This window comes from Harpia harpyja, chromosome 7, assembly GCF_026419915.1.
Source record: "Harpia harpyja isolate bHarHar1 chromosome 7, bHarHar1 primary haplotype, whole genome shotgun sequence".
Taxonomy (NCBI): Eukaryota; Metazoa; Chordata; class Aves; order Accipitriformes; family Accipitridae; genus Harpia; species Harpia harpyja.
Genome location: NC_068946.1, coordinates 18,524,259 through 18,533,864, shown reverse-complemented (window position 1 = coordinate 18,533,864; position 9,606 = coordinate 18,524,259). Strand labels below are relative to the sequence as shown.

At 45.5% G+C, this 9,606-nt stretch overlaps 1 protein-coding gene across 8 annotated transcripts in view; it reads right to left on the bottom strand.

Annotated features, from left to right (window-relative positions):
* Nucleotides 1-9,606, bottom strand: part of ERBB4 (erb-b2 receptor tyrosine kinase 4) — a 666,663-nt gene continuing 657,057 nt past the window's right edge. For 3 of the 8 annotated variants that reach the window (XM_052792389.1, XM_052792394.1, XM_052792390.1), the window contains 3 exons: nucleotides 8,858-8,905; nucleotides 7,568-7,859; nucleotides 1-4,909 (listed from right to left, as the gene is read on the bottom strand). In XM_052792389.1, coding sequence (XP_052648349.1) covers nucleotides 4,473-4,909; nucleotides 7,568-7,859; nucleotides 8,858-8,905 — 777 coding nt within the window. In that variant the 3' untranslated portion in view covers nucleotides 1-4,472. Of the gene's footprint in view, nucleotides 4,910-7,567; nucleotides 7,860-8,521; nucleotides 8,570-8,857; nucleotides 8,906-9,606 lie in introns of all 8 variants that reach the window. The other 5 variants (XM_052792393.1, XM_052792396.1, XM_052792395.1 and 2 more) reach the window with 2 other exon arrangements.

The following is a 9,606-nucleotide window of genomic DNA, read 5'->3' as shown; positions in this document are numbered from 1 at the left end:
TGAAACAGACCCACACGGCAGCTCCTACTGCTGATACTCGCTTGGATTTATTTCCATTGCTTGCTACCTGTGAGAGATGACCGGTTTGAAAGCAAGTTGTAAATACTCTGCTACAATCTGAGTGAACGGCCATGTAAGAATCCCTCCTGGCTATTTTGCAGAAAAAGAAAAATTTGAAAGAGCTGAAGAAGGAAACTTAAAAGCAGTTGGTCTCAGTCAATTACGTTACAGCAAGTCAATCAGATCCAGCATCCACGTCTGTTTGAAATAACCCTCAGGTAGATAATAACATCTAAGACAAGTATCACTGAAAGGGATTGTGGAAAAATAAGCTGTTGTTTCTCTTTCACTTAGCGCGTTGCTTTGTGCCTTGGATGATGGCTGATACACACCTGGATATCTGCTTGAAAAGTTAGTCACTGCTCTTCTGTTGCGCAGGTGACAATAAGGGAAAGGAAAACATTTACAAATAGGAGACTGCATTATAAAATCCATAAAAACTGACAGTGCTGTGTACAGATACCATTGTTGAACTAGAGAATTAATTACACCCAGACAAAATACTTCTGCTGGTGCTCTCACCTACTGCTTTGTGCTGACCAAACACCGTTTGTGCGTTGAAATACCTGCTTTTCCCCCCAAACCTGTAATTATTCATTAAAAAGCCTGACCCTCATCTTTCACAACATAATACAGTGGAATGTTTGCCGTGATTTTGGCATGTACATTTGCCTGACTTTCACCAAGCCAGCAGCTGTACCCACTAAGGCAAATGTGTGACATAGGGCCAGCCAGGTATTTCTGCTGATCTGGTTAAAGCAGCCAAATGGTTCTGCTCAGTTTTGCTTTCTTTCTTTAACCATGGTTAAACTTTCTTTGGCAAAGAGACAAAAAATCTGCCAAGTAGCTCAGAGGCAGTACTCTTCCAGAGGAAAGGTGCAGATTTACGGGCTGTGTTCAGAAGACTGCTATTCTTACTGGGGAAAAGGAAGCGGCTAACCAGACGCTCAGCACCACGCAGGCCCTTTGCACTGCAACCAAGGTCAACTACTGGCACAGCAGGAAACATAAGGGCCGTTTTTGGCAATTGCAACTCAAACCAGAAGCCCAGGAAAAAAAAAAAAAGCCTGCTTGTGAAGCTGCAGTCTGTTGAGTTTTCCATCATCAGGAATTACTGTGTTCATCAGCCCTTTGTTTCCCCTCTGCTATTCAAGACACAGCTGGCATGGCTCAGCGCGGCCCAGCCTGGCTGTGTGTCAGAGCCCCGGTGTAAGGTAGCTTCCGTTCCGGCCTTCATGCTGCCTCACTTCAAGGAACCTCTGCATTTCCATGCTACTTAATACATTATATCACACCCACAGACAACAATTAAAATGAATAAATAATTCAAGTTTTGTAAGAAATAAAATGTTAAATTGTTAAAAACCACAATTATTTACATTTTGATTATTCAACGGGCTTGTTTCCAACACCGGTACTACTTAATTACCAGAGAAACAAACAGGCCTCACCTCCCATTAGCAGCTACATCCCAGCACCATCCCACCTGGGTTTGGGGGTGTGCATGCTTCTGCCGCAGCAGCCTTTGAGTGCACCTCTTTGAATTCGAACACCTAAGCTGTACTAGGATTTTATTTTTCCTCCATTAGGCGTTACTCTGTTACAAGACTTGCGCAGGGACAAATCACCCCTTTCTCCACCTACCTATATAACCCGAGCTGCTTCTGCACTGAGAGAGGACATCCACAGTCCTGCGCTGGTCTTTGTCTCCAGGCAGCTTGGCAATTGCATCCCAACCTGGCAGACCCTTGCCTGTGCTTCAGAAGACACCCTGTGAGCACTACCGCTGGCAAACCTTCCCTGGAGGGGTGCCTCCAGGACCTCGTGCCACCCCTCTGCACCCCCAGCCCCTCCCCAATGCCTGCCTCTGTCCCCTGCCAAGATCCTGAGGAGTTACGGGAGCACACCAGGAAGAGGCAAGGCCTCTCAGGTGCATGATGCTTCTGTAACCATCTATCCCACTTTAGCGGTCTGCTGGTCATTTTGTTCTGCCACTACAAGCCACCTTGGTACCGCTTGACCCAATGTCTCCTTTTAATAGCTTCAAATGTCTGTACTTGTTCTTGCTGTTTTCAGACTTTTCAGCTACGTACTCAGTTTACAGGTTTAATATCCACTCTGCAGCTGGTTCAAGCTGGCCTGAACACACCTGACGTAGAAACAGGCTGTTGGCTGCACAAACCTTGACCTAATGATCATACACAATTTTTTTCACACCTACAAGCATAACAACCAACCCAGGTTTGAAATCTCTTCATACCTTTGTCAAGCTGACCCTCAGCCACCAAGATTTGGGTAACTATTGCTTGTTTCTTACTCCTTCCTCTGCTTCCCTACGATTAAAGGTGGCAAGCTGTTGAGATGGCAGGAATCTGGAGGAGCTTGATGCCATTTCCAGACCACTGGTTTTTGCTGGTTTTGTTGCCAGGTTAGGTCACCCCAAAGATCTTGACTTTAATAGTACTGACGCGCATAAACTGAAACACTGTTGTCTCACCTAAGATTGCCATCCATCAGGTACTGTTTCTTCCCTTTTAAAGGCCTCGATAGATAGAGACATAGGCAGATCTTCAAAGGTACTTAATAGTTCCTTAAGATTTTTGGTGGGAACTAGATACGCAAATGCTCCTACACACATGGGCCTTGGTGTGTCAGGAGCAAGCCATCAGTGTCTCTGGCCCTTACGCCTCCCTTCCCAGCTCCATCTGCCTCAGGTTGCTAAAAACGTCCAGAACTCTGGCTGAAAGATATTATCAAAGAGGAGCAGGCCAGAGGGTTGGGGATGTCTACCTAAAAACTGAGGTTGATGAAAGCAGAACTAAGTGCAAGGAGACTGACTCATACTTATTTACATTTTTGACGGAGTCATGCGTATTTTGACTTCTCAAACCTCATATGCATCGTCTTCTGTACCAGAGTAATCCTCCCTTTAGAAGAAAGTATTCCGTACTGTGCTGCAAGCCAGAGCAAGACATTTGTCTCCTTGGATCCCTTTCAGGGCTTGCTCTGCTGTCCTTCACATGGCAGCAGTAAGAGCTGGTTGCTCTGTCACTGTATTCTCTGAAGCAGTCAATGCAATGGCCTCTCAGAACTGGTAGACATTGTTCCAAAGACTTGATTTGCTTCATTTTGGCATTCCCACAGTCATCGTTTACATATAATTCATTTTTTTAAAATTTAAAATTATTATTTTGTATTTTGCTGGTCACTTCCATATTGCTTCATTCAAATCCAGAAAACAGTTCAAATGAAATTGGAGCTTAAGTGCAAACTAACTTTCCAGTGAACCACTATGTGCGTTTTCTTCAGTCCAGTGTCTGTCTTCCAGTTTAAAGGACCCTTCCCACCACCACCCCACATAACACCAGCAGACTTCATGACCCATAGCAAACTCTCCAGTTCTCCATCTTGTCCTCAGTGTTGCCTCACAGCATCCCCAACTCCCTTCATGATCACGAAGAAGAAAAAGAGGGAAGAATTTGTTTAGGTCTTTTTATGCATTTATAGTCACCAGGTATAAAACAGGAAAGCAAAGTTTTTGCATACAAATCTTGACTTCTTGGCCTGTCTTTTAGCTTCAAAAAGAACACGTTGGAGGCATGGTTTTTTACTCTCTTCTGAAAGGGTTTTTGTGTTTAAAGTGTTTGTCATGTTGGCACATATACAAAAATGGTCGTGTCATGTACCAGTTCTGAGCGGGAGTCTCTGTGGTTAGGAATTGGCACAAAATCATGGTGTGGCTCAGAAAAAGGGTTTAGCCATGTATTAGAGTCACATCATCATTTCTTGGAAAGCCACGATGAAGATCTGAACAATTATGAAGAGCCAGGTTAGCCATTTTCAGTTGCTGGGATAGAAAGTGTTAGAGAAAGAAATTGGATTCTTAATCTCAATTACTATGCAATCACACATGATATAAAAATTGTCCATTTTTCCCCCTATGGAAACGGCGTTGAGATTTCCAGGAATGCTGTACAGACTCTCATCAGTTCCTGCTGAAAGAAACAGCCTCTCTGTGGCTTTCCCTACAGTGTCTGGGTTGAATCACCGAGAACTAGCTCAACAGCAGGCAACACTGCCACTGGCCTTTACTGGTACTGTCTGGCTTCTCTGACCGTCTGACCCTCTGGATCTGCGGAAAGCGAGAAATGCCAGGTTGTACATGCCTTCTTTCAGTCTCTTTCCTTCCTTCCTTCCAGATTCCCAACCCAATCTGCAAACAACTCCAAGACATCCTTTCACTTAGAAATATCAAAATGAGTGAACTAGCAAGAAGAGGAAGCTCATGGGAGAAAGATAGGGAGGGAGGGAGGGAGGGAGGGAGGAAGGGGGTAGAGAGAGAAGGAGAGAGAGAGAGAAAGAGTGAGGCAGCTAGAAGGGGTTGCCTTTCCACTTCTGTAAGACCACGGTCACTACACCACTGTATTTCTGTGTCTGTAGGGCGGTGGGGGCAGCACAGTGCCAGGCTTCAGGGAGAACTCAGAGAGGTATTCAGGATTCTCTGCCACAATGGGCCGGATCCGTCCATTCTGTTTGTAAAAGTATTTTGTGCTGTACTCTTGCAGGTAGTCCGGGTGCTGGAGGGTGCTTCGTGGGGGCAGGCTGTGGTTCCAGTAGTCTGGGTTGTCAAAGGCCTTCTTGGCTTTCTCTGGCAAATTGTTCTTCAGGTACTCGGCATTTTCCAAGGTGTTTGCAAAAGTGTTGAGGTACAATGGCTCGTTCACGTACTCATCCTCTGCTTTGGGCTGCCCGTTCGGAGCGTTGTGATACTCTGGGTTGTCCACAGCTTGGAGATCTCCATTCTTTCGTCGGGAAACAAATGGGTTCTCTTCCACCGGGTTTAGGTAATCTAAGGAAAGACAAAAAATAAATCAGCAAAGAGAGGGAGTTATCCATCCACGTAGCAAGCACCATGTGTATGTTACTACCAGGCAGTACCAGAAGCAGTACTTGGACTTGTGCGTCCTCCACCCCAGCCATTCCCTGAACTCCAGATGAGATCAGGTGCCAGCTATGTTGAACGCACACTTGCTAAAAGGGAAGAATTTACAACCTAAACAGACAATATGGGTTAAAATGAAGAGCCTGGAAGATGAAGTGACTCATCAAACACACTGGCAAACTAAACTACAGCTCTCGCTGAGCCATAGCCCATGTGCCTTGCTTGGTCCTGGACTTCCTCTCAGTGTATGATCTACAGAGCCCAACACACTGAGTGACTTCTGCCTCTGCTGCTGACTCTCTGTGCAACCTTGGACATATCAGTCAAGCCCTCTGCTCTGCAGTCTTTCCATCCAGAACACTCTATAGAAATCTTAGTTAAGCCTCTCTGCACAAAAACAATCCCCAAGGGCTAACTTCTAAGACAGCTTCATTTCTAACAGAACAATTTGCCTGATTAAAAACCTTCCATCCCTGAAGGACAAAGGGCCTTGAAGTATTATGAAAAAAATGATTCAAATGAGCCCTGGAAAGGGTACAAGAGAGCCTTACATCAGCTCCAAAACAGGACTTGGAGCGGGTTACAGTTGCTTCAAATCACTTTCTGTGGATTAACACCACAAAAAATTGTAGGTGAATTGCAGGAAGGTTTTAAGGCATATGGTGCTTGCATGGAAAGCTAGATGGGAGGTGGGGAGGGAAGAGAAACACAAAGACACTGGCTGTCCTAGGTTGAAAACGCACGCTTAGTAAGGTCTCTCCCATGGTCACACACAGCCGACTGAGCCACGGAACAATGGATTCGTTGAGTGTCATGTCCTGCCTTGCTCTGTGTATAACGAGGTCTTGCTGCAAATGGAAAGCCAGTCAGCCTGGCCAGGAGGAAGGTCGCTGACACTGCAAGTGGGCTGCAAAGGGAATGGCTTGGAGGTGAGCCAGGGACAAGAGTGACTGGGGATGTGATGTCTGCAGCAAGATATGTCAAAAGCATCCAGTTCATTCAAGGCTGGAAATCATCAGATCAAACCCATTTCCACTATTAATTTTGCCTTTCATCTTACAGCCTAGAAGTTCCTTGCAAAACAGGGTCTCCAAGCCACTGCCATTAGTGAGGGATGATCTCTCAGCCTGCCCGTGCTGCACAGGGATGCTAACGCAAGACCTCCATTTCCAGTGGCATGGCTCCGGTCATGGGCTCTGGAGATAGCTCCACACAGAGTCCTGCCTGCAGGGAAACAGGTCTCTGCCTGTTATAAGAGGGTGGGTATGGTCCTCACTTCAGCTCTGTTTTTTATCCAGGGTGGGGCCGAAACAATTAAATGCAAAAGTTCAAGACTTAGTGAGTACCTTTGAACAGATAGCTAAAACTTCGCTGAATCTGAGGTGAACGGGCCTCAGATCAGCAAAGGCATGTGCGCCTCTACCAAGAGCATAGTGGGAACATATTTTATTTTAGCGATGACAGCCAAGCAGTACTTTGATATGAATCCCCCACCTGACAGCATGCAGCATTGTGGCCACACTGTGACATCTCTGTGTCTCTGCCCAGTGAGACAGGAAGGAGGTGCTTTCTCCTGAGCCGCTACTACTGCATCCATGAGGGCTCAGGTAGCACCTGTGAAGTGTTAAGTTCCTGCAGAACTCTGAGGATCCCCAGGGTGAACCTGTCCGTGAACATATGTGTAGGCTCACACTGAAGCAAACTCACAGCATGAAATCTCTTACTGCAAGGGTGGTTGCTGAAGTGCAGGGCCATGAGTGCACTCCCACAATTGCTGCTGCTGTGGGTCAAGCCCCAGGGCTCCCTCCATTTCCACCATTTCCACAAAGGGTTAAGTGGCTTTCAAATTCTTAGCAAACACAGTAGTTACTTGGCATTTACATTTGCATTAATTAATTTCTTTAAAGCTACTGCAAAGGTTTGAAAGCAAATTACTAATGACATATCCCCTTACATCTAAATGACTGCTGTCACTATTTAAAAAGGAAGAAACGAATGATGGCAAACTGGGAAGTGTAGCACTCTGAGCTGGCACAGATCTAGGCAAACTTCACCTTGCAGTGATGGTCCTTCTGAAGCACATCTTGTTCTTTCAATCCTAAAGTTCTCTTGGGTATAAAATGCCAACTGTGTTTATCAGTTCTGTGATATGTTCAACATGACATTTACCAAGCACAATGCCATGAAGACAAAGAAGATCAATAAACAAAGCAAAGTGGAGACTACAGCTGGCCAAAGATAGATCCTTTTCTTGGAAATAAGTGAAGATTTGTGTTTGGATAAGAAGGGGGTTTGGCTTTTTTTCCATTCCTCTCTCTTGTTATTTCCCAGAAAGAAAAGGGGGAATTACCAAACTTGACATATTGGCACATTTGAGCTTTTCTAAGTAGAAAATTAAGCAAAGAAAAACAAACCCCCATGCAAAGAAATATTAACCTAGTCAGAATGTTTCAGCCTTGCTGGGTTACTCCATAAAGTCATTTTTGGTGAAAAGCTGCTGATGTAGAAGAAGGGAGAATGCAGTCAGACTAGACCAGGAGCTTCTCCAGAAAGGCAATTTTTTACCTGTTTTAGGTTTGTCTCGCATCGGCGTCATGTACCCATCCTCGTCCAGCTCTCCCCGGACGACCCGCTCGGGTATGAAGACTGTGGGATCAGCACTGTACCTCTGGGTGCTGCTGTCCTCTTTTGCCAGGGTTGCCACTTGTTTTCGTATTGTGCCATTACAGCAAGTATCTTCAAAGATCTCTGCTGTGGCCCCTTGAGCAACTGGGGCTTCTGGTATTACGCAGCCAGGAGCTCTGTATGGCATCGGCACTTCTGCAGCATAGCCACCATCTCTATACACAAACTGGTTCTGTTGAAGAAGAAAAGGCAGCATGAGAAAGGAGGCTCCGAAGGGAGAGAAGATTCAACAGCAAGTCATCTCTGTGGCTCCTGTGCCTTTCCTGCCACACTAGCTCAATGACGCATTTCACCAGGCAGGTGAAGTCTTGTCCATCCTGCAGACTACTGCACTTCCAGCACTGTGGGACCAGCAGCAGCACAGGCTCTGTTGTGGACCAGCAAAGCATCTGTCTGCCTAGTGGTGCTGACCCAGCTTCCCCTCCCAGGGAGGCATTGGTGCAGCAAGGGGAGCAGGGAAGCAGGCTGGCTGCTCAGGGCTGGAAATGGGGCAGGAAAACTTGTCTCCTACCTAGACATGTGGAGGTTGGATATACACAGCTGCAAGAGGCAAACACGGTATCTCCTCTTCTATTACTTTGGCAATCTCTCCTGATCTCTGAACAAAACCCTTAAACTTCATGTTAGGGAAATCCCCTTCTGGAAACAGGACTGGGGATAGAGGACAATATAATCTCTGAACTCTTTTATTCCTGGGGACCCTACTTTTAGGGTGTCCTGCACTGACAATCACGCAGTCACCCAAACACTATGTAATTCCATCAGGTAGTGCATTTCAAGCTGGTGAACTGTGTTCGTACTGATACCTCAACTCAATGGTTCAACCCAACCTACCATTTTGCTTGTCAGCAAGGGCGTGCAAGGAAATTTCGACATCATGACCTATAAATAGGAAGGAAAAATGTACAGATTCATCCAAGCCTGTTACCTAAATGCTTTCTTTTTCAAGAAAAGTTGGCAGTTGTCAGAATTTTGGGTGTGGGTCCATAGAGTTTGCACATGAATCCAGGCTGAGTGTAGAGATCTTGACTATTTGATTGCTTATATACACATTTCATTCATGATTGGCTTTTGGGCCATTTATGTAGGAAAAAGGGGTTTGAAACAGAAAATACGTAGTGAAGGAAGGAGGAAAACCTAAAGGATGAAGGTTGAATGTGAAATACTTACTCCTGACATAGGGGTGTAGGCAGGAGGAGGGCTGTGTCCAATTTCACTCTAATAGGAAAGAAAAATGGAATGATGGATATGTAATAAGAGGTCACATGAATGAAACAAGTCACATGAGCTGTATGAGCTAGTGGGGAGAAACACGCACATCAGTTAGATTTCCTAACTGAATCCAAAATTCAAAGACTTCAATCATAGCAAACGTCTCACCAACATCAACAAGCTGTGTGCCTCACCAGTCTTAGGGAGGGCTACTGAGTTCCTCTTGCTGGGTAAGGACAAGTGTCGTGTTACACCTGCTGACAGCTGTATATCCTGCTAATGTCTTGTGTCTAATTTTTGGAAAGGCAGATTGTACAGAAAGAATGACAGATGGTACACTCAACTTCAGAGGAAATACAGGGCAGGAGAAGTGCAGAAAGTGTCTAGCTCCAAGCCAAAGCTTCCTTTCCCAGGGACAAAGCAGGGGAGGAATAACCGGGAGGGCAGGAGGGTGCAGGACTATCATTAGTCACAGCTAGCTTAAGTGTCACAGGAAGAACAGCCCCTAAGCTTTGGTAAACCCAGATAGCACAGCAGCTCCTGGATTTCAAGACTCCAGGAGTCCTGCTCTCAACATATACCACCCTTCTAATGTTACCTCTATATCACAGGCTAAAGGGTTTTACTGAGAAGTCTGCAGTATCTATGCAGAGATCTTCATTTTTATATTGGAATATCCATGCAGAGAACTTAATTTTGATATTGGT